The 25681-nt window shown below is 45.9% G+C and overlaps 2 protein-coding genes across 2 annotated transcripts in view; both read right to left on the bottom strand.

Annotated features, from left to right (window-relative positions):
* The window catches only part of LOC119179180 (rho guanine nucleotide exchange factor 17), a 164780-nt gene extending 149151 nt beyond the window's left edge, over window positions 1-15629 (bottom strand). The window contains exon 1 of the mRNA XM_037430255.2: window positions 15489-15629. The gene's annotated coding sequence lies outside the window, so the exon portion shown is untranslated. The remainder of the gene's footprint in view (window positions 1-15488) is intronic.
* Window positions 15630-18993: 3364 nt separating this feature from the next.
* On the bottom strand, window positions 18994-24016 carry LOC142778240 (uncharacterized). The gene is made up of 3 exons (XM_075882041.1): window positions 23590-24016; window positions 22822-23187; window positions 18994-20024 (listed from the first exon to the last, which is right to left on the bottom strand). Exons 1-3 carry the CDS (start codon window positions 23833-23835, stop codon window positions 19917-19919), a joined length of 720 nt encoding a protein of 239 aa, XP_075738156.1. The 5' UTR covers window positions 23836-24016; the 3' UTR covers window positions 18994-19916.
* Between the last annotated feature and the right edge of the window lie 1665 nt (window positions 24017-25681).

Here is a 25681-nt window from a genome sequence, read left to right as displayed (position 1 = left end):
TCTGAACACTGGGTTCAACGATATGCGAAGCGAAAACAAACGCGCGCGTAATACGCGTACGGAAAGCGACGACGAAGGAGCGTCAAAAGACGCTAGCTCATTAGGCCTCGCGATGCCCCGTGCATTGCTTACGCGTAAACACTGTCGCCGGGGTTTTAGCGAAAGCGCGCGCGCGGGCAACTTTTCCGCGAACAGAGACGAGAGCGGGCGGGTATGTAATTGCACTAATGGACAGTAAATCGCAGCGTGACGGGTTATTTTGAATAGTGGTGAACAGTGATGCAGCGATGTATGTATGTGCAAGGCCGTGTGTGTATCCGTCGTATTATATCACTGACGTCTTTTTTTTTTAACTCATTCTCTTTCAGGAGCACCGGTCTTTGAAAACCGTTTCGACTTGACAGCGCAGCGTTTCCACTGAAGTTGGATAACGCACCACAAGAAGAAGGAGGGGGCGGGGGAAGAGTTATCACATAGTCCTTCAGTAGGGTTGAGAGCTGGGCTAGTTGGTGAGACATCATTTAACCATATGGTGTAGTAGCGCAAATTCACGGGGACGAAGAGGACAAGAAAACACGACACTCGCTACACTCGCAACTAATTTTTATTTCAGAAGCAGCACTTCATATATAACCCATAACCCTAGCGACACAGAAAAGAACTACGAACACTGAATCATTGCCAACAGAAGCTTTTGCGCAGACTCAAGCGATAGTACACGGCAGTTAAGCTTAGACATTTTTAGATGACATAACTAAAACAGCCCTGGGTAACATAAAATCAAAAAAACCAAAAAATTTGCGGGAATTCACACGTGTCTGAAACAAAATTTTGAAACGACAAAAAGGAGAGTATGACACATGCAAACACTGATCTCAATTAAGTCCTTCGAGGTAGCCGGCTTCTCGGTTACTTAACGAAACCGATGACTGACTAATGCATCCTTCTTTTCTTTTTTTAATGTGAAAGGCTTCGACAATTTCTCTGGTTAGTTGGTTTCCATGACGGAAGACTACGGTTGTGTCACTGTACAGTGGTGAGCAGCCACACTGGGAACAGTGTCTCTTTATGTGAAAATGAATGTCAGTTCCTAATGATCGCTTGTGTTCTAAAAGTCGGGTGTTCAAACAACGACCCGTCTGGCCGATGTATACCTTTCCACACGTTAGCGGCAAGCAATACACGACTGATAGGCTACACTTAACAAACTTTGTTGTGTGATTTACCGTACAACTACCAGCATTAGTGTTTACTGCTATGGAAACTTTACGGTCTAGTTTGGAACATATTTTACTAAGCTTGTTGGGTGCCGAAAAAACTAATTCTAGGCCATAGCGATTACCTACGTTTTTTAAGTTATGGGCAATCTTGTGCGCATATGGAACTGACACTATCTTCTTCCTGTTTTCATTACTTGTCATTTTTTTATGAAAGTTGTTGCGTACGTGACTAATCAGCTTGTTAGCTGATCTACACAACACGTGTTTTTCGTACCCAGCATTTTTTAGCCTGATAATTTGTTGGTTGAAGCTTTCGCTAATCTTTTCTGGACATGACTTTGTTAAGGCTGCTCTCAAACATGAAAAGGTTATGCCACTCTTTACAACTTTAGAATGTGCCGATCGGTAGCTAAGTAAGGGTTTTTCCGTTCGCGGATTGTATGACCAGCATACATGTTCTGCTGTGGCATCTAACTCAATATCCAAAAACTGCAGTTTGTCATTGACTGGTAATTCATGAGTAAATTCAAGCCCTCTACTATTTTTCTTGAAGACTTTCAAAACTTCTGCGACCATTTTATCCCGACCATCCGATTCAATAAAAACCAAAAAGTCATCTACAAACCGAAACACTTTGAGTGCAAGCCCTTTAAGGTTTAAATCTATTGCCTTGTCCATTTTTGCTAAATAAACTGTGCTTAAAACCGGGGCTACTTTCGAGCCTATTGTGATACCGGATTTTTGTCGGTACATAGTCTTGTTCCACATAACAAGACTGCGACGAGTGCGTCGATGTGCTTTCCAGGACAATAACCAGCGACAGAAAACAACATCACGTAAGGAATTTAGTGAACTTTGGTGTAAAAAACAGCTTGCGTTTTCTTACGGCAGATAAGGAAGGTTGTTTGGTTGTCATACCGGAAGGTCTCTTTCAAGATAAGGCGTTGGCAGCCGTAGAAAAAAATTTTGTCCGTGTAGACGTAAAAGCAAACAAGGTTAAGCAAATGGCTCTCACTTTACTGGAGAACAGTAAATTGGAACGGCTTGCATCAACAGTAAAAAGCGCAGGTAGCTTACATCTTGAGTTATTTTTTGCGGCAAAGACTCATAAAATTGATATTCCATTCAGAGCCATTGTATCCGAAAGGGACTCGTGGCAACTATGCTTGTCTTCGTATCTTCAGTGTCACCTTAAGACATTGAAGGTATCGGATCCTTTCAGTCTGCCAAACTCTGAGGCGTTAGTTTCGTATTTAACCACACATAACCCAGGAAAATGCTATTTCTTCAGCGTAGACATACAAGATATGTATTACAACATCCCGCATGGTCCGCTATTGTCAAGTGTAAAGCAATGTATAACAGAAGAAAACGATGAGTTAGAGTTTGTGAATAAGTGTGGTGTATCGGTGGATGCCTTTCTTGAATTGTTAACCTTTTACCTTAGGTCGACATTTGTTATGTGGAACAAGACTATGTACCGACAAAAATCCGGTATCACAATAGGCTCGAAAGTAGCCCCGGTTTTAAGCACAGTTTATTTAGCAAAAATGGACAAGGCAATAGATTTAAACCCTAAAGGGCTTGCACTCAAAGTGTTTCGGTTTGTAGATGACTTTTTGGTTTTCATTGAATCGGATGGTCGGGATAAAATGGTCGCAGAAGTTTTGAAAGTCTTCCAGAAAAACAGTAGAGGGCTTGAATTTACTCATGAATTACCAGTCGATGACAAACTGCAGTTTTTGGATATTGAGTTAGATGCCACAGCAGAACATGTATGCTGGTCATACAATCCGCGAACGGAAAAACCCTTACTTAGCTACCGATCGGCACATTCTAAAGTTGTAAAGAGTGGCATAGCCTTTTCATGTTTGAGAGCAGCCTTAACAAAGTCATGTCCAGAAAAGATTAGCGAAAGCTTCAACCAACAAATTATCAGGCTAAAAAATGCTGGGTACGAAAAACACGTGTTGTGTAGATCAGCTAACAAGCTGATTAGTCACGTACGCAACAACTTTCATAAAAAAATGACAAGTAATGAAAACAGGAAGAAGATAGTGTCAGTTCCATATGCGCACAAGATTGCCCATAACTTAAAAAACGTAGGTAATCGCTATGGCCTAGAATTAGTTTTTTCGGCACCCAACAAGCTTAGTAAAATATGTTCCAAACTAGACCGTAAAGTTTCCATAGCAGTAAACACTAATGCTGGTAGTTGTACGGTAAATCACACAACAAAGTTTGTTAAGTGTAGCCTATCAGTCGTGTATTGCTTGCCGCTAACGTGTGGAAAGGTATACATCGGCCAGACGGGTCGTTGTTTGAACACCCGACTTTTAGAACACAAGCGATCATTAGGAACTGACATTCATTTTCACATAAAGAGACACTGTTCCCAGTGTGGCTGCTCACCACTGTACAGTGACACAACCGTAGTCTTCCGTCATGGAAACCAACTAACCAGAGAAATTGTCGAAGCCTTTCACATTAAAAAAAGAAAAGAAGGATGCATTAGTCAGTCATCGGTTTCGTTAAGTAACCGAGAAGCCGGCTACCTCGAAGGACTTAATTGAGATCAGTGTTTGCATGTGTCATACTCTCCTTTTTGTCGTTTCAAAATTTTGTTTCAAACACGTGTGAATTCCCGCAAATTTTTTGGTTTTTTGATTTTATGTTACCCAGGGCTGTTTTAGTTATGTCATCTAAAAATGTCTAAGCTTAACTGCCGTGTACTATCGCTTGAGTCTGCGCAAAAGCTTCTGTTGGCAATGATTCAGTGTTCGTAGTTCTTTTCTGTGTCGCTAGGGTTATGGGTTATATATGAAGTGCTGCTTCTGAAATAAAAATTAGTTGCGAGTGTAGCGAGTGTCGTGTTTTCTTGTCCTCTTCGTCCCCGTGAATTTGCGCTACTACACCATATGGTTAAATGACATAGTCCTTCATGCATTCGATCAAGACGCCTTGAAGGCCAAAGCCATCTTCTTTTTCTTCTCAGTCGACAAATTGAATGCCCTCCCCTTTCTTCCTCCGAAAGCTCCAACACCGTATCCGTAGTTTTGCTCTGACTCCAAGATCGGAGGCATCCGAGAGCTTTATACACTTCACTACAGACTTGCACGGCCCCCGTGATCAGCCCGCATTTGACCGAGGGATGATGTCATCTGGAAGGACACGCTGCAAGGCTATTGTCGCGCCAAGACTCAGCAACGTCATAACATGGCCATGCGACGTAATGGCGTCTCGTGTGACGTCATGATGACGTCACAAACATTGGCGATTGTGACGTCATCACGTGATGCAGATTTTTTTTATGTAGTACTCTTGTCGACGCCCCCGACGAAAAATTATCGCGATTCATGAGGCATGTATGAGCCTTCGCCTTAAAAACATCGACGTGTTGTTATGGTGCATCAGATATGTGCAATAATTGCTTTTTAATTGACAATCGCACAAGTATTAACGCTGAAACTAGAGCAATATTGGTGGGCACTGCGGATAGGGTTGGCCGTTTGGGGTATCGCTTGGTGCCCTTTGGGGTATTGTTGCGGCGGACAGACAGACAGACAGACAGACAGACAGAGCAAAATTTTTGCGTCGAAGTACCCTAAGAAAGACTATCATTTTTAATAATAATGAGGGAGGCAAACGTACGGGGTACAAAAAAAAAGAGTACGCGCGGATGAATTTTTCAATTCAAACTACGCCAACAGACAGCAGAATCCGTGAGCAGAGGAGTGATGACGAGCCATAAAAAGAGGGCAATGGGATACTGGCGTTTCAGTGGTGGGAAAGGAGAAAAGTTCGTGACATACTTTCCATGATAAAAAGAGAAGGATAAGAACAGTGAAAGCGATAAATAAAAAAAAGACAGCTTCATCCTAGTGGCACCAAGCCTGAAGGAGGCGCAGAACTGCGCAGACTCCATTGTTTTCCATTTTCTTCTTGTTTCCTCCTCTCTTTGTTCTTTGTTCTCTCTTCCAGTTATATCTGCGCTTTTTTTCTATTTATTTCTATTTTTCTTCCTATTTTTCCTTTTCTCTGTCTTTCTATTTCTCGCTTGCCTCCTCTTTCACTTTTTACATTTGGTTTGTGTTGTCGCGTTTGCCTAACCATAGTAGTAAATGTCCGGACTTCATATCATCATGAAAGCGCTCAATGAACAAGAGGAAGAAGGCTTTTCTTTGTTTCAATTTAAGATATAAAATATTATGTCTGGTCGAAATGGCAAAAAAAAACATATTGCACTCTCTCTGTATTTACGTGTGCTTTATCCTCCTTCTGTTAGGATTACGTATCATTCGAAAGGCCTTAAATTTCATATCCTCAATTCCTGGCCAATCCCCCTCAGTGGGCAAGAGCCATAGTGAAGGCATAATCATCATCATCATCATTTGGCGCGAGCGCGCACTCTATATGCTACAGCTGGCTATGCTACATGTGATGTGGTTTTGCCTGCGTTTCGACAAGCGAGGCCGACACAGCATGCGACAGCCTGACCCACTACAGTGCATGCACTGTGCAATAGCACAGTGGTCCATAACACCACAGAGTTTCCTAAAATTAACTAGAGGGAACTCTGTCGCTGCGATCATTCAGCGACCATGGGAATGATGGGAAGTACACACATTTGCCTAGTCTTCGTACTTGCGGGTGGCGAATCGCACTTGCGGCTTCGTTTATTGCTGTGTTTCGGTTTTGTTTTGAAAGAAAGATTGAACCCTTTTGAACTTCGTGACCCGATTTGGAAAGGTAAGCATAAAAGAATAAAGTTGCGAAGCGCAAACGCTGAACATTTGCTATTTTTTTTTTCGTAAAAAAAACAGCACCAAGTCAGACGAACACACACGGAGCCAGAAGCAGGCCAGAAGTACGAAAATTAGACAAATGTGTGTACTACTACCCATCATTCCCATGCTCGCTGAAGCGCCGTGCGTTGCAGCTCCCATAGACACTAGCGCCAGAGTTCCCTCTAGTGTATAGTATAGGAAACTCCATGCATAACACCACTTGCCAATTAAGCGATGTGCGCACGGCAGGGACATACCACCCGCAGAACTAATGGAGGTTTAAACAAAATGAGCTCGCGCAAACAGTCAAACATTCGAAAGTAATCTCATTTGCGAGAAAGGCAAGAAGAAAAAGGAGAAGCACAGAAGAGAAAGAAAAAGACAACCCAACGAAATGCCGGCAGGATTACTCAAGCGCAGTTTCCTATCAGGTACAACGACATGTCAGTAACGAAAGCAAGCACTCCGCGTTTTCTTGTTGCTGCCGGAGAAAATGTATAGCCTGCAGCAACTGCTTCTGCACTAATGTGACGTCAGACGCTCCGAAACAAGTACACTAAATATGTCTGCGCCTGATAACGGCATGACAGCATGTATCTGTCGTTACCATGCTTTTTTTTTCTTTCCTTCTTCTTTGATTCAATACTTTAATCGCACTAGGGATTTCTTTGCTCGCTTTATTTTGTGTCTACCTGTCAGATGCACCGTCAGAAGCTTGCGAAGGGGTCACGACAATATAACACACAATTTTCAGCGCCATAAATCTTCGATCTAGAAAGGTTCGCCGGCTACGACTTGCAAGTCACGTAGTGCATGTACGCCGGTGTTTTTCTTTGATCGGGCGATACCGAAAAATTTTCCACACCTTCATGGAAGAAAGCGCCACACATACGAATCAAGAAACGAACACGTGATATGGCCAAGAACAAGAAAGCAACAAGAAAAGTAATGCCACTACGTAGACTCTCCCAAAACAGCGTTTTCTTCTCTTTCTGTTTTTTTTTTTCTCTACAGACGTGAAGCAACGTATACAGACGCATGGAAGGGAAGAAAAAGAATTTTAATAAAAGTGTTCGATGAAGGAGTTCAAGCCAGGCGTGGAGGTTAAAGACTGAAAACGCGTACCTAAAAAGACAAACAAACCCAGCGCCTCACGCAGTGCCTGAGAAAAAAGCCCCTTCCATATGACGCCGCGAGGGCAGGTCAAGTTTGTTTTTGCCCCAATTCGTTGGAATGACTGAGCAATGCTGCTGCGTAAAGAGAAAGCTAGGCTCGCAGCGTTGTAGAATTATGAGTAAACGGTAAGAACAAAACAAAAAGAGCCCACGGCGATTCAAAACGAAGCACCAGAAAGACAGAAAGCACCTACATGCAGGTATACAGTTTTACTCGCAGCTAGTGCCTCCTTCAAAGAGTATTGAGCTACTGTGAGTGCCTTCCAGCAGGCCACACACCTCCGGAACGTATCATGACACCCCCTTGGTGTTTAGACCGTCCAAGCTTACTCTTGACAGTGCCAGGAATTCGCAAAAATCTCTCGACACCAGCTTTGAAGCAGCTGACTCTACATATGCTGCACTAAGGATACAAACACCACGTTAAACTTTATACGGATTGTTCGACAAATGTTAGGGGATCTGCAGGAGCTGTGATCTTTCCAGCAAAAGCCGAAACCATCCAATGTCGAACGTTTCACAAAATAACATCGACAGCCGCAGAGCTTGCAGCACTCCGCTGTGCACTCCGCAAGATTGATCAAGTAGCACCTCTAAAATGGTGCATTTTCACCGATTCGAAACCAGCAATGTACTGCATTCGAACTGCGCTACGTCGTGAACCTCAAGACCAATTGGTGCTGAAAACAAGACAATTGTATCAGCAAGTACTACAGGAAGGACATGATGCAACCTTTCAATGGTTACCAGGTCACTGCGGAATCGTCGATAACGAGCATGCCGACGCTGCAGCAAAGAACGCTCACAAAAATGGCATGATGGATCCCTTTCCACTGTCAAGAAGCGACGCAGCAGCAAGGGTTAATACGCTCGCACACGATGCCACCAGGTCTCTGTGGAACGCGCCCGGATTCCTACACACCCGTCTTCGCCGTCTGGACCAACACCTAGGACTCTCCATTCCATGTGAGTTATCCAGATGCGAGACAAACGTTCTCATCCGCTTGTGGCTTGGGGTGTCTCGCACGAACGCCTTTGCTTGCCGCATCGTCGGATGGGCAGACAGTGCTGCGTGTGATCATTGTGGCGCTGACAAAACCATCGAACATATTTTGTGTCAGTGTCCTCAGAACAAATGTCAGAGACAGTCCGTGTCAGCAGTGTTTGCACGCCTCGACGACCAACCGCTTTCCGAAAAGTTAATTTTGGAATACCGCAAAGATCGTGCTTCACGCCGAAAAGCGACGGAGGCCCTCTTGAAGTTTCTGCTCTCGAACCGCCTCGTCACACGTTTGTGTGTTTTCGCTTCCGTCCTGTTCTCTTTCTTTCATTCCCTTTTCCTTACTTTTCTGTATCCTATTTCCCCTTCCCCAGTGCAGGGTAGCAAACCAGACGCTTGCTTCCTTGCTTCATACTGTGTGTGTGTGTGTGTGTGTGTGTGTGTGTGTGTGTGTGTGTGTGTGTGTGTGTGTGTGTGTGTGTGTGTGTGTGAGTGTGAGTGTGTGTGTGTGTGTGTGTGTGTGTGTGTGAGTGTGCGTGCGTGCGTGCGTGTGAGTGTGTGAGTGTGCGTGCGTGCGTGCGTGTGTGTGTGCGTGTGTGTGTGTGTGTGTGTGTGTGTGTGTGTGTGTGTGTGTGTGTGTGTGTGTGTGTGTGTGTGTGTGTGTGTGTGTGTGTGTGTGTGTGTGGTTCCTTGTGCAGAGAGATTTAAGACGACTTGAGGGCGAAAAGCGTCTTATTCGTCGAACTATCGATACACCACCCGTCCCACTAGCCCCCGCCCCTCCGAAATATTTTTGCACCTCTACTGGCTTTGCATTGCCTCCGTGATCGGTTCGGGCTTGACCAAAATACGACGTTGTGCGATGACGTCATGACGTGACGTCACAAATTTTGTTGGTCTGCTACGGTCGTGATGACGTGTACGGTGCCATCTTTTTCCACATCTCTCGTGCTGACGCTGACGCCAACGGTCAATTTTCACGCTTGACTATAGGCATCAAAGGCTGCCACCTTAAAAGTAGAACTGCTGCCTGCTATCAGCCACACCAAGCGCAAGAAAAAAAATTAATCAAACTGAGACTTAAGAAAAAAACGAGAGAGGGCCAGCAATAAAAGAAACGCTGTCACGAGCGCCGAGGGGTGAACGCGACGAAAAGACTTTTCGGTCTAGGGCGGATCCATTCGCTGGAACTTGTCTGCGGACTTTGCAGAAGCAATCAAGTCGTGCGAGACGCAAAATGAGCGAGCTGTGAACTGCACATGCTCGAAGCAGAGCGTATGCACGGCTTAAAGGTGGAAGCGGGGACACTCGCGAGAAGCTCGATCCACGTAAGCCCGGGTCGAGTCCGAGGAATTCACCACTGATAATGAACGTGCGATGACCTTCCCCGGATACAAAGTGCAGGCAGTAAGAAGGCCCCTCCGGATTAGCTCGTTCACGTAATACCAATGTGAAAGCGTAATTCCGCCACTGCCCATGAATGTGCAGCGAAAATAAAACGGACCTTGAGAAGAAGTCGTTAGAAATATGTCATGTTTGGTACTAAAGAAAATTATTGAGGTTTAAGTCCCAAATACACGTGATGGTTATACAGACGCTGTAGTGGAGGGCTCCAAAAATTTTGACCACCTGGAGTTCTTTAACGTGCACCTAAAGGGACACTAAATGCAAATGTTAAGTCGATGTTGATTGCTGAAATAGCGGTCCAGAAACCTCGTAGTGCTACTTTTGTGCTAAGGCAGTGCTTATTTTGAAATAAAATCACGTTCTGCACCCCGCATCACGTTCGCACACTCCAAATTACCCGCCTCAAGTGGAAACGTTCATTTTTGCCATGCACACATGGCCAGGATTTGGAGACGTGTGCATAGCGCCATCTCTCGTCAGTCTCAGCGGTGACCTGCCATAACTGAACGGAAGATAGGTGAAAAAAATTCATATCTGACTAAAAAAGCTAAGATATAAAAAACGACTCCCGGTTTTATACAGCAGAGACTTAGTTTAACAGTCTGGCAAAGTTAAAGTGCCGAACTACAAACCACTAGGTTTCCCACAGCGTTTAATATTTAACAATGGGATTCCATGTGTTTCTGTATGTGTGGTATTCAACTATCCCGGGAAGGCACACGCATTGTCGTGCGATATGGCACTTTCCCAAAATGTACCAGTATGTCTCTGGTACATATAATCCGGAGTCGTTTTTGATAACTAACTTTTTCAAGAGATGTCATTTTCCACACCCATTTCCCATTCAGTTATGGCAGGCCGCCGTTCCTGCTGTCGAGAGGTGGTGCCACGTCCAGATGTCCCCCATTCCCGGGGATTACGTTGCCCGGCTTTACTGCGCGGCCACCGACACTATAGTAGCAGCAGAGCGAAAGTAGCGAGAGCCGCAGCAGCAACAACGACCATTTAACAGTTTCCTGCCATGGCCTCAGAGATGGCAGGCATGCTTGGTTCAACTGGGCCCCGCTAGATGGCACGACCTGTCCAATTTACCCAGGCAAAAATTGAACTTTTGAACCCCTCGCGCCGTACCACCACTTGCGTCCGGCACTGCTTTTTTTTTTCATGAATCAAACAAGCAGCATTTTATTACGTCTCTAGATGCACGGAATATTTTTTTTTAATTAGTGCAGCTAGTTCGGCTACTAGTGATTTATTGTAGGCGTTAACTCTGACGTCATTGGGATCATTTTGCGCATGTCCTACTTGTGGCGCATGTGGTCTCGTGCATTTATAAGTCTCTGTAAGTAGGGCACTGCTGTTGATAATATTGTCGTTTTAAGCGTTTTCATACATTGAGCTTTCACTCAGACATAAATTGTTATTTAACTTTAGTGTCCCTTTAAATACAAGGTCACAGGCCTTCACCATTTCACCTCCATCCAAATGCGGCTGCCCTGGGATTCGAACTCGCGACCGACGATTCAGCCGTCAAGCCTCGAAACCTCTAGTCAACTGTAGTGCGTTTTCTCGCTTGACAGCGTGAACGGGGTATGGTATATGAGGGACAATATAAAAAGAGGACGAAACGAGGAAGTACTCCTTGTGGCAACAGTGATCAGGCGTCAAATAGAAAGACTATGTTCTATAAAAATTTACATTAGTGGGTAAAACAGTCGCAGGAATACGCATAGATCATGAACTCATGAGTCAATATTGTGTATGCAGTATTAGGTCAACCCCGGTGGCGTTACTAATTGCACTTTATATACTGAAAAAAATAATTGGCAAATCTTTTTTTTTTGTGTGTGTGTGTGAAGGTGTAAGAACAACACGCGAATAGTTACACATATAAGATCATAATCTGAAACGCATAGAAATCATTTTTAATCTACAAAGGCAATGCGTAGGCATGACTCTAAAACAGCCATAATCGCCACGCTGACATCGCGGCACCACTCGTAGCTCCCGTAGTCATTAGCGGCGGAGTTCCAACCAGTAACATTCGAACGAAGCGCGCGCATGCACGTGTTAGTACTACGCACTTTACCGCGCACTGCCCCCAGCGGCGTTCGCTCGGGGGATGCTTTGGGCAGATTGCGTGGGCATTTCGACTCCCCTCCCCGCGCAAGCGAGGCGGCCGAACCACAACGCCAATCAATGACACAGAAGGCAAACGCGACCGCTCCATATGCCTTGGCACCACCCATCCAGTTCAATATATATCAGCCCGCGATCACAGAAAGGCCAAGCCCCAGTGAAGCGGTAACAACGCGAAGAAAACCAAACGAGCCCAAAGCCGCATGCGAAAGAACAAAAAGAAAAGAGAACGACAAAGACGGCAGCGATCAAAATTGAAAGAACAAAAAGAACGGCAGCGATCAAAATTAATGAAAAATAATGACACGACGGAAAGCGTCCTGCGCTTGCTGCTTATGCTCTCACCGCTGGCCAGGGTGTATACCGACTATGGGCCTCCCAGGGAGTCGAGATCCCCGCTAGTGCGCTAAAGAGTAGCAGTACTAAGTCGTCGCCGCAGTCTCCGCCTGGTAGTGGCCTCCGATCTATACGCTACATGCGGGCCCGTACGTATAGTATATGCAATCCCGTACAACGAGCAGGATGCATCCGCACGCTACAGGGTTTTCAGCTGCTGCTATTACGAGCGCGCATATATAGGAAGCGCCCGAAAGAAAAGCACCTTCTCCTTTCCTCTCCCCACATCAGAGCGAGTAGAGGCGGCGACTGCAACGACGGAGGCCTGAAAATGAAGCGGCACGATATAGCGGCATGTCGTGAAAACGTTTTGCTGCTGCTGCTTCTTCTCTCTGCATGTATACGCAACAACCAATTTCGCCGCGAGACTTTCGCGCGAGGCGCAGGCATTTTCATTACGGAGTTTCCATACCCGGCGCGTTTGGATCTCCCTCCTTGCCTTTCCCCGCGTAAAGCGTAAACGAAGGTGAAAGGCCTTACCGGAATGAACCTTACGCATAAATCCCCAAAATTACTTGCGCACAAGTCAGTAAATTCAGTAAACTTCCAAGCGCATCTGCACGATGCGATACGCCCAACGCTATCGGTGACGTATCGCTCGAGGCACTGTGGTGCATCATTAAAAAATTACTTGCGCACAAGTCAATAATTTCAGTAAATTTCCAAGCGCAGCTGCACGATGCGATACACCCAACGCTATATCGGTGACTTATCGCTCGAGGCACTGTGGTGCATCATTAAAAGATTACTTGCGCACAAGTCAGTAATTTCAGTAAATTTCCAAGCGCATCTGCACGATGCGATACACCCAACGCTATATCGGTGACGTATCGCTCAAGGCACTGTGGAGCGTCATTAATTGATAAAATTATAATGATGATGATGATGATATATGGGGCTGAACTTCCCAAAACCACGATATGGTTACAAGGGACGCCGTATATGGCGGAGGGCCCCGAAAATTTCGACCATCTGGTGTTCTTCATCGTGAACTAACATTGCACGGGCCTCTATCACTTCGCCTGCATCTAAATGCGACCACCGCAGCCGGGATTCCATCCCGCAACCTTCGGGCCAGCAGACGAGTACCATAGCCGCAACACCACCACATTGGACATTGAAAAAAAAAATCGAGATTGACGTTGGATTTAAAAGTGTTTGCCTCGGGTAGAAGGCCACCTGTGGTACGGACGTCGAGCGAGATATATGCTCACTGCTCAGTAATCACCGCGAGTACACAACAGAGAAAGACCGAAATCGCTCAAGAGCCATTAAAGACAACAACTAAGCCCCATGCAATCCACATATTAAAGCCACATATAGCCGCCAAGACTCGTCCGGTGTATCGCTTCTGAAAGTATATCAGAAGCATTGCATGAGCAGATCATCTAAGCAGCTATGAATTGTCAGAATTACGAAACAAATTCCCGGAGTCCTCCACCACGCCGTGCCTGATAATCATATCGTTGTCTTGACACGTGAAAGCATCCCGGATATTATAATTAGAACTTCAAAACCATCCATGTCTTCCTTTGTCGAAGGCTAGTCCGTTCAGAAAATCTGAGTCAAGTTGTGCACGTCATTTTTCGTCTTGACAGTACAATGCAACAAACATCGCCAGAAGCACGTTTGACCAGTCGTCCGGCAGAGGGTGCAGGAGACGATGACAATGAAGTTTTGTGAGATTCTAGTTAGATGCTTCGCTTGCTGACACGTTATCTACGCCGCGCTTCGGCATTGTCAATGTACACTGCGACACATTCATGAGCAGGCCAGTTAATTGATTTGTTTTATACTTAGGTTAAACAGTACATTAACAAAAAACAATAAAACAATATATAAAACAAAAAAACAATATATGTCTAAGGATATATCACCAGGTATAAGGCTATCGCATAGATAGCAGTTAGATATACAGCAGCTGATGGAGGGTCAAGTCCCATGCTGGTTCTCCTTAAACGCAGGTGATAAAAACTCCCTGAAATCAGCGGGATTTCGCGAGATATTGATTCAATGTCAGTTATCCAATCCCAAAAGCGTTTCATGCTTTAAATCCGCACATTGCATAAATGTGCCTAGTTCTACAACAGATTACATCACATGAGACGAGTGGCGTATGCGATACAAGATACGACACCGTCTAAGAAACGGTACAGAGTACAGTTCAAACCAGCTGAAAGGGCTCTTTCACATAAGCGTGACATCCTGTAAAATCAACGAAGTAACTTGAAAATGACCGCACCAGGGCTACTGGAACAACCACCATTTGCGTAACGCAGATGGGTTTGTTTCTCAAGATTACGGCATCCGAAATACGTATGTGACCGTTGGTGATAAGGAAGCGATACTACATGTAACATCGATGCTTAAAGAACGGTTATTCGTTAAACTACGTAAGTTAAACTCGTTACGAGCGCGAGTTTCTTAGAGATGTAACATTTCCTAGGTTTGAGATATCAGGAAGGTCGCCATTTTAACGGCAGCAAAGATTAAACTAAGCACGGTTTTCCCGTTCGGGCGAGCCGCAAAGAATGTGAAATTACAGCCATTAATAGCGGTTTCGTGCGGTAAACTAAAGCGGCGTGGCTAGCGGAAGTTCAAGACTGATGACAGGTGCGCATCGCGGGTGGAGGTTCTGCGAAGCTAACGGAGTCGAGTAACTAAACAAGCGTGAAGTCGCGCGATCTGTAAAACACGACAGGAGTCAATGTGTGTCGCGCTCGCGGCGCTGTGGTTTCCGAGAGGTATGCAAGGCTCAAAGATCAATACTGCGGCAAGCATCGATCAGGAAGGTTCGTGTAAGTGTTTCGTTCCGTCAAGGTAAACCGCCACTCGAGCAATCAATATGCATATCTTCCCGTGTCAGTCACGTCCCGGTCGATTCCACAAGGGTGGCTTCTAAACGTGTCATCTGACTGAAAAAAAAAAAAAAAGTAACGGCGGAAAACTTTGGGAGGCAGCGAGTGTGGGACCACCTGTTGCTTTCGGGATGCGAATACCATAGAAAACGCGATCGCCAGGGCGGGGAGTACCAGGACAAGGGCAGCTGTCAACTACGGGCAACTACGTTTCTTAATCGGAGAGCCAAGTGAAGCTGCTGGTATCTGCGGCAATTCGGTCGCGCTCTTCGAACCGCGTCGCACGCGAACATGGAAAAGCAGCGCCCGAGGAGGCAGGCGATCAACAGGTCGGTGCACAAAAGAGTTGTACAACGGGCAGCGCAGCGGTGGCCGCGCGCGGTCGTCTCTTGGACATCGCACGGGCACGGCACGCGTACACTCCAGCAGCGCGGCATTTCAGGACGTTCGTGCAACAGCCGCCTAAAAAAACTCGAAACAGGGACAAGGAGAGAAGAAGAACGTACGGGGCTCGCTCGGCGCGGCAGAACGGGTCGTCCGGGAGCAGCAGCGGAGCAGCCGAGAAGGCGGGACCAGCAGTCGTCGATCGGCGTCGGAGCGGCGGCTGGAATCAACAGGTTGCCGGGGTCGGGGCGGTCATCCGCGGCGGCCCCGCGACTGTCCCGGCGCCAACGCGCGGCTGTCGCAGCACCATGGCCGCTGGCGTGCTACTCTCCTCCACTGATGCTGCTGCGCGAACCAGCGGTTAGAAACGCGAGAACAGCGGCGCTCCTTTTTGTTTTTCACGCCGAGCGCCAGCAGCAACAGGCTGCTGCTTCGGAGACGAAGGCCGCTGGCATCAGCATCGGCAGCATGGCGCCCCACCGCCGGTGAGCCCCGCAGTACACAGATGGCGCCACCATACTGAGGCCAGCGGCCTCTTCGACCGGCCATCGCCGTCGCGTGCTCACCCACATGTTACCCACCCGCCCACACAGTTCTGCTCGCGCGTCGCAGAACGCGCCTTCTAGTGTGGAAAGGAGAAACCAGACGCTGACGCGCTTTGGGTAGTCGCCCCTGGCCTCGCCTGTAGGTCGCGCTGGCACCCCGGAGAGTGCCAACAGCACTGCAGAGCAGCATGCTTTCCGTGGTTCGTAATCCTTCCTCCACCGCTCCAGCGGTCTATCGTTCCAGCAACACCCGTGTACATAGATATAGGCGCGCGTTAATGAACTCCCTATTCTCAATCTCTCCGGAGCTCTCCACTACGGCGTCTGTTATAATCATATCGTGGTTTTCGGACGTTGAAACGAATCAATTATTACTGCAGTGTTTGTGCCCTCAGAGTCTGAGATAGCAGCCTCAAATGAGGTCAGTGCTAGCTATATATAGTTCAGTACTTTCGACTGCGGTCAATTTAGCAGAGTAGATGGATTATCTAGTAAAATTGTACGCATTAACACCGCAGTGACGTCTAAGAAGAAAACGCAGTGCAGTTCGTAGCTTTATAGAGTTCTAAGTCGTGCTGGAACTTCGTCATAACTAAGTGGCACGGGATCAAAGTTATTTTGTTACATACGATATTTGTTGTAAATGTAGAAATATACATCGGTGCTAACATATCACCAGTCTGGATCACGCGTGAATCTTGGAAGCAAAAAAAGAATTATTGAAGGCCTCAAAAACACTATAAACGATGTAATCCTCACCAGTCTGCTTGCGTCATTTCAAGCTAAGCAGACCGAAACATGAGAAGATGAAATCGGAAATTCGTTTAACGGGAAAGGCGTGCGTTCACGTTTATTTTAAGGAGGACGTTGCGACATTTTACATCAAAGTTTTAATGTCACAGTCAAACTTCGAAAAAAGAAATGTGGTTGTGAATTATCTTTCAGTAATCATTTCCAGTTTTAAGCTCCACGCAAACCAAACATTTCTTCGTTATCGGCATAAGAGGGCGCATGGTTGCCATTCAGGGGGGATGGAGGAGAGGGAAAGCAGCGTCCTCCCTCCCTATTATGTATTATGTCAATGTAAGGCCCTTCGGTGACTGAGAGAGAGAGAGAAGGAGCATGCGCACGCCTGCGGTATGCTCGCCTTTTCGGTTTCGTTATAAAAATAATAAGTGTCGCTGAAATCATGTGGGGCCAACGAAAGCTCGCATTTGGATTGCCACAAACGATAATTACCTTTATCAGTATTCGTTATCACAAGGTTCAGCTGGCAAGTTATCGGTTAAAGCGAAGTAAATATTAACACTGGTTGGTTATGTTTAACTTTAAGCGTTTCTTAATTTCATTTTATTCTCTTAACGAAACCTAACACACGAGGGCCGCCGCGATATCAGCTGTAGCGAGCAAATATTCGGTTCGCGCGAAGCTGAACCAAAATTCCCGAGCTGAAAGACAGGAAAATTGTGGATCGCGTCGTGTTGCCCAACAATGACAGCAGTTAGATATGTGGGGTTTAACGTCCCAAAACCACCACATGATTAAACAATGACACCAGTTAGCAACGACAAAAGGGACGATGGTGAACTTCGTGCTCCACCGTTGAGCAATGCACAGAAGTTGCCGACATAGACCCACAGAACACCTATATACTATGGACCGGGGGCTGGGATGATGTTTCGAGATATTCAAGGCGACAAAGTGTGCTGAAGTAGCGAAATCCCTTTCGCGCAGTCCTGTGAAAAGCCGCCAGAGCAAGGTCACATCCTCCTGCGGGTGAATATGAACGCAAGACTGTTTTTCGAACAAATTTCGTGATCTTGTAAATTTCACCCTCTCATGCTCCGGTATAATGAGTTGGAGACGCCAAATGGAGGAGGTGAGGACTGCATATAGTCGCCTGTTACTTGAGAAGTCCGCGGCATTTCCTCCTCAAAGGCGGATGCATACAGGCCTGCACCAATGGGCGTGCACTCCAGGCTGACGTCATGAGCCGGGCGGCTGGGGACCTCGCCGTCGGCGAAGATCGCCGAGCGCATGCATGAGCGGGACTATTAAAGACGAGAATCTTTCTTGGAACCTTCAACGCAAAATTTTTGGTCTGTCTGTCTGTACATTTGTCTGTTTGTCTACCTTTAACGGTACCCTAAACGGCACCAAAGTGACCAAATCATACTTCAAACGGCCGACCCCATCCACAGCGCCCACCAATATTGCTCAAGGTCCAGCATTCATACTTGTGCGATTTTCAATTAAAAGGCAATTGTTGCGGATATCTGAAACACCATGACAACACGTCAATATTATGTTTGTGTATACTTTTACTAGAAAATGCAAACATAATTTTAAAGATCGTAGCCTTTAAAACGCTGCGCTGGCCATGCAACGCTTGCACGAAACGGCGAGTGTTTCCAGCGCTTTGCTAAGACGACACGGTGGGGGCACCTACCCGTCGCCTTGCGTTCTACTCCTTATCACCTCAGAGACGGGCGCGCAAGGCGCGCGTCCCGTTTTCCAGGATAACTGCCAGATAGCGCTCACGTGTGACGTGCCATGCACTCGTTCGCCTCCGCTGCACGCTCGAGGCACTTTAACGCAGCGCCTCCAGAAGACCACTCACCGATTTTGTTACGCAGAACGTCAAATAAACGTTTCGTTCACTCTCTCCAGACGCAAGACTATCGTCTTCCGACGACATTTGCGGTGTAACCTGCAGATACGGGGTCAATTTTTGTTGTTGTTTTTTTTCTGTGGCAGAAGCGATAAGTTGCTTCGCTCGCCAGGGTGGGGATTCTCCGGACTTCTTAAAATGCATACGACTATAATTACGGGGGTTTTACAGCCTATGATAATATATTTACCTATATAAGATTGTCGCGTGAGGTCATTGATTTGTTAGAGTTAATTTTTATTTCTACTTTACGACGAACACGGATATAACAAATTTATTTATCGTCCCAGTGCTAGTTCGTTACAACGAGGCTGAACTCTGTAATTATCTACGTCATTTACACTGACGAACATAAGGTCCTGACAGAAGCTCGCAAAAGATGACCCGGGTGAGCAAGTCATAGTATGACGTCTGGGTTGAAACAGCGTTTATGCAGCCTAAGGGCTCAGCAGCAAACGGCCAGTTTGAGACAGAGCGCGCACACAGACGATGATGATTGGTGGTAACATCCATGCAGTGAAGATGAGGACAGAGACCCAAACGGATGATGACGATTATGATAACGCATATATGAGAAGAAGCACATAACGATTGTCCACACTAAACAATTCGATACAGAAATGTCAAGCGATTGAAATGGCATATTGAGGACCACTATAAAAGAAAACGTATATATCTTATCTAAGTTATACGCATTGTACACGTGGTACAAAAACTTAACGCAAACACTACAGTTAAGGCCGGCGTGCGAACAAATGAAACTTCATGTACTTTCGCTGTGAAGTCAACCTCATCTTATCAAATACACCACCCAATCATTGTTTTCAAACACATGTAATTGTATCCTCGCATGTCATAACTCGCTGTATATTGCTACGCCTTTCTATGAATAAATGAGTTGAATGTTTACCGCCTGTGTTGTATTACCTCCCTCTATCCTCGTCTTCTTTGTGCGGCCAGGATGTCAAACAGCAAGCACCAACTGGACCAAACCCAAGTTCTCTTGATCATTCAATCACTTAGTGATCAATGGATCTTTATTTCCTCGTACATCAAAAATACAATCATGATATACTTGTTCAGGTGGAGGTCTCATAGCACATGTTTCACAGGGCACCTCCTAAATTACGCTGGGGACTCCACATTTCGCAGCAATGAGCACTACTTGCAAAATAAGGTACCCGACCTGCTGTTTCGCAGCTTTATGATGAAATGAAGTAGTCAGTCGGGTTTAAAAATGCAAGGTCACTTGCGGTTTGTTTCGACTGCAATGATCTTTAATGACGCTGCGGGAATAACGCTGCTATCACGTGTCGTCACGATGCAACCCCTAGTTAGTGTCCGCCTCTACCGGTGCCGCTGGTGTCCATGTATATGTTCGAAGAAGTGTTAAAATTCGAAGTGAATATCATTTGGTCCGCAGGCAGCTGGAGCGGGTACACCTGCGTCAAGGAAGGAAGGAAGACAGGATAGACAGAAAAAGCGGAGATGTTAACGAGTTCGAAATAGCCAGTATGCTACTTCAATCGCGAGAAAAAAGATAGGGTAGATTGAAAGAAGGACAAAGAGAAAGAGAGGGGGAGTGAACACAGGGTTGTCGTCTTGTGCGGTATACAACATCACTATCAGTCTGCAACCGCTCGTGTAAGTGTAAGGAACGAGACAAAGTAACGCGATGCTACCCAGTGTAATATCATACAGGGCGGATAGAAGATCGTATAACAATTATTGTTAAATTATTCATTTTCTCTCTTCCGCGGAGGTCTCAGCAGAATTTTGCATATGCGTATGACGTCGGTCACCTACTCACGAAGAGGGGATGATCGAAAAGGAAGAAAACATATCTCGCTGAACACCTCGAATATCATTCCAGCTCATTAGCCTGGAAAGTACCCTTATTTATTCTCAAAGAAAGTACCTCTCAAAATCAAGCGAAATGATGTGCTTATGCCGACATAGAATTCCTGCAAAATGATAGCCGTCTTGAAAGTAGGGAAGGGAGTGAGTGAATGAGTGAGTTGAGCAGATAAACCACAAATGGGCAAATACGAGCCTACACACAGCAATTGATCTTTGAAACGAAAAATGTGGCGAAGAAGAATGACATTAATTCATAGGTGTGAAAGTTTCAAAACCACAATATGATTACGAGGGACGCCGTAATGAAGGTGACGAAAGTTTATTTATTTATTTTATTTATTTAACAATACTGTCAATCCCGTCAGGGATTTTTACAGGAGTGGGTTGGAAAGTGTCAACAAATATTCTATATTCACATACTTATACAATTGTATGGGTACAAAAAAATCATAGTATAAAATGATAACAATTATGGACCTACATTGTTAACGAGGCACATGTCTCAGTCACATGTGCGCACACTGAAAAAAAAAACACGAAAAAGAAAGAAAAAGGTAAGCACGCAACATACAAAGTTGGTACCGACTTCCACCTTTTTAAACCACAAATGTACTGGCAGGGAGGACAATGATCAGTACAATCCTGATAGCGTCGCTATCATGTAGCTGATAGAACGGCTTGGCCAGCAAGTTCATAAAATTTGTTGACAGTGGGCTGCACAACCACCGTCTCGGGTAAAGCATTCCACTCTCGCACTGCCCGCGGGAAAAACGAAGAACTAAATGTATTGTTAGTGCATAAATATTCTTGCAGTGTAAGGTGATGCTTGTGACGGGTTTCTCTAGAAGTGTTGAAAGATAAGTAGGTGTTCGAATCTACTTTAAGTTTATTGTGTAGGATTAGGCACATAAATTTGAGTCGGGATAGCATCGCACGACTGGCTAGCGTGTGAAGGCCAATATCTGTCAGCATTTGCGTAGGCGAGCCGGTGCGCCTATATCTGTTACAGATAAAACGCGTGGCTTTGCGCTGGATGGCCTCAATAGTGGCTATGTGTTTTTGGGTAGACGGGAACCATGCCACGCTCGCATATTCTAAGATAGGGCGTATAATCGTCGCATAGGCCATGATTGATATGTGGGGTTTAACGTCCCAAAACCACCATATGATTATGAGAGACGCCGTAGTGGAGGACTCCGGAAATTTCGACCACCTCGGGTTCTTTAACGTGCACCTAAATCTGAGCACACGGGCCTACAGCGTTTCCGCCTCCATCGAAAATGCAGCCGCCGCAGCCGGGATTTGAACCCGCGACCTGCGCGTCCCATAGTCCAAGACCTTGGCCTATGCGACAATTATACGCATCGCCGACGATGTTTCTTTGTCAACGATGCGACAAAGAAACAAGAAGGTTCGTGTCCTTCTTGTCTTTTTGACGTCGTTCTGTTCTCGCGCTATAACTATCGTCATGTCATACCGACAAGCCCAAACTGCCACACGTAATGCAGGGCTGCGGCAATTACGAGTACCGAAGGTTCTTTAAAGTGCACCTAAACACAAGTGCACGGGCCTCACGAATTTACGCCTCCGTCAAAAATACGACAACCGCGGCAAGGACAAATGACGCGAAGTATAGCACAATAGAACTTTAAAAAGAAAATAAATACGAGACTCTGCGCATGCGCTCTAGCGCACCCATAGCCTCATGCTGGCATCAATCAGTGCTATAGTGAACAAGTTTAGTCGGGCGAAGAAGCACGGGCGTAAACGGATTCCGAGAAAATAAGATGGAGAGATGACACAAAAACAGAGGCCCTCTCGCATACGCTAAGTGAACTCTCAGAGTCCTCCCTGTCTTTATCTTGATAATCATCAGCCTGACTACGCCCACTGCAGGTAAAGGCCTCTGCCATATTTCTCCGATCAATCCTGTTTTATGCTTGCGGCGGTGGCGTTATCCCAGCAAACGTTTTTAATCTCATCAGATCATCGAGCTCCATGCCTCCCTATAGCGCGTTTGCCTTCTCCTGAAACCTAGTCCGTTACTCTTAACAACCAGTGGCCATCTTTCTTTTGTGCTACAATGCCCTGTCCGTATGCCCATTTCTTCTTGATTTCTACTAAGATGTCCTTAACATCCGCTTGTTTCCTGACCCACTATATTCTTGTCCTTCAGATTACCCATATCACTTTCCTTTCCATTGTTCACTGTTTTCGTCCTCATTTTTAGTTGCATCTTTTTCGTAAGCCTTCAGGTTTCTGCGCCATAGGTAACTACCGGTATGATGCCGCTTTTATATACCTTCCTCTTAGGGGATAGCGGTAAACTTATTTTCATGATTGGAACGTTCTCCAACCAGTTCTTTATAAACGCCTCACCGGAGCAACAGATGCCGGAGGAACAGTTTCCAAGAAGCCCAAGCTTTGGCGGTCCTGCTGTTGCTGTCGATGTTGTTGCTCCTGTTGTTGCTGTCGATGTTGTTGCTCCTGCTGTTGCTGTCGGTGTTGTTGCTCTTGCTGATGTTGTTGCCGTTGTTGTAGCGACTGCTGCTGCTGCAGCTGCTGGGTCTTCGTTTGCTGCATGGGGTCCCTCGGCTGCAGGGAATTGCCCATACAACCAGCGGGCCCCGTGGCCAGCAAATAGGGCGTCGGCGTCAGCGGGGTCGCCGGACCGGCCATCGTTGACGTCGGCACCGCCAGCGTCGTAGTTGGCAGGGACAGCGTGTAAAGGGGAGCGTTGCCACTCTGCAGCATTACGGTAGTGTGTAACAGAGAAATGAAGATAACAAATAGTTTATTGTGCTTTTAGGAACACTTTAGGAACAAATGTAGTGCGAGAAACTTAAAAATGTAAGTCAGTCAAAATACAAAACAGCGGGGAGAGGCACCCCAGTCAGCACTTGTGACGCGTCTATTCTGTTTCACATTTTTACGGTGCCACAATCACAGACTGCGATAACTACCGTCTACTCTGTGTTTCATCTTTTGACTGGTTCAAATTCTCAAGAATATATACCAGCTGATCCAAATCTTAACTCTACTGTGGATATCCTAGCGGGCTGAGGTTCTGGACTCACATGCAGCATCATTAGGCAGATGTTTAGAAAGAGCAATCAGGCGTGCTATATATAGAAATCAGTCGCGTACCGTTACAGTGGCTGCCAGGTTGGGATTGATGAAGTGCACAAGCATCAGCTGCTCGGAGACCCTCCGCAGTTCCTCCTGCTGCCTGATGATCTGTTGCTGCAATGCTTGGTGCCTGCGCCGGAGATAATCCTGGAACTGGTCCTGCTGCGGCGGTTGCTGTTGCCCACCGGCATGTTGCTGTTGCTGCTGCTGCTGCTGCGGCTGTGGAGGCAATGGTGACACCTGCCCCGGTGGTTGCGATTGCATGGACCTTGGGCTGATCTGCTGATTGTTTTCCAGGCACGCCGAGAGGTTCCCCGGTTGCAGCACCTGTCGCGGCCGTTGCTAAGGTGAGGCTGTATTCAGACCACACCTGTAGAACAGCCGCACTTATGAGGAACTTCGAATAGACATGCACACCAGGTGTGGCTCTTCTATAGGCCGACGTGTCGTCACCGCTGCTACAGCGTTTCAAGATTGAGCTCGCGTGTCTGCTGCGTCAGCTCAATGCGAAATTCTGCTCAAGATATTTTGTACATCTACAGTAGTGAACGGTTCGTTCATGCATACGTCACTAATATTCGCGTAGTGACAACAGATATTTTCGCTGTGCGGATGCCTAATAGAAGAACTGAACATGACCTCATTCCAATTGGCTGACGTCTTATATAGGAGTCACCATTTTCTGACGTTTGTGGCATGATGGCCTAAAAGCCCCATTTTAAAAGTAACCTTTTTGGTCTACATAAAACTTGGTGAAAAACGCCAGGCCTGCGTGAAAGGCGCAGCACAGTCACAGGGAAAGCTAGAAGAGCGGCCTTTCAGAGCATTTTAAAAACACTCATTGGGTAACTATACTGCAAGCACACTTGCTTGATACCCACTAGGGCATTAATAATAATTTTTGGTAGTATGCCGGTATTCTCTGTACTATTTAATGCCATTCTTCCGAGAAGCGTGGTATCCGCTAAGCACTTGCAAGGAATTTTATGTCAATTGTTCATGCAGTGACTGACGACGATGAGGAATTGTGGCTGAAGTGGGTATGCGCCACAGTTAATGGGGGAACAAGAACAAGCTTTTTTAATGGGTTTGAGCATTGGAAGGCCCACTCGTTACGCTATTCACATTTTTCAACGACTGGTTGTTCTTTCGATGTTTTAAAACGCTTTATAAGTTATATTAACGCGATTCCTATACCGACACCAGGCCTGCCTAAGGCAAGATTACCATCCTGCGTGTCTTTTTTTTTTTCTGTTGTCCCGTTCATTGTGCTTCTTTTCACCATGACTGCATCGCCAAATGGCCCCAGTCTCAACTCTTCTAAAGTTTTGTAGAAATTTGAGAGTGACCTAATTGGAAAACCCCGACTTTTCTCGAAACCAGAAAGTAGCTGTCACTCTGAGTATTACAGGTGGGCTTGTTGGCCACCCTTCCCGTCAATGTTGAGAGCTAAACAACCGTATACTGGTGTGACATATAATAATAAAGCTTTATGAATTCTCAATGATATCAAAAAATCTAGCCAAACAATTTTATGAGCTTAGAGACTGTGCAGCTCAAACCACACACGCAGTATTATGAAACATGCATCATTTTTTGATAGCTTCTTATTGAATACTTTTTTCCATCGACGTAAGTACTAGCACATTAAACAAGATCTGTTTTAGATTAACTTCCTAACATTTACAATATCACAGCTGCAATAACTGACACAGCCACACGTTAATAAGATGTTTGTGATGCATTTTATACTATTTCCTATGGAGATGCCTGAAAACTATTTCCAGTGTAATCAAGAGGTCGCTTAGAGCTATTTCACTAGCAATCTTGCGTTACGTAATGAATACACAGCACAGGGCATATACGAAGAAACAGCATGAAAGTTTAAACCCTGCCGAGTCTGTTGCATGAAGAAAGCCTTGTGAAATAATTATGCGCTGAACACAGAAAAAAAAAAGAAGAATTCTGGCTTGTTTTCGCACAAATATTGCTAAGCTGAAAACGTTTAAAATCTGATTGTCTGACGAATTTTTAAAACCCATATAAGCCGAGCTTGTTTGACTTAGCGCAGTCTGAGTCGACGCCTTGCGCACAGCCTCACCGGATGCAG

This window comes from Rhipicephalus microplus, chromosome 2, assembly GCF_043290135.1.
Source record: "Rhipicephalus microplus isolate Deutch F79 chromosome 2, USDA_Rmic, whole genome shotgun sequence".
Taxonomy (NCBI): domain Eukaryota; kingdom Metazoa; phylum Arthropoda; class Arachnida; order Ixodida; family Ixodidae; genus Rhipicephalus; species Rhipicephalus microplus.
Note: the sequence above shows the minus strand (reverse complement) of the source record. Positions and strands in the feature narration are given on the sequence as shown.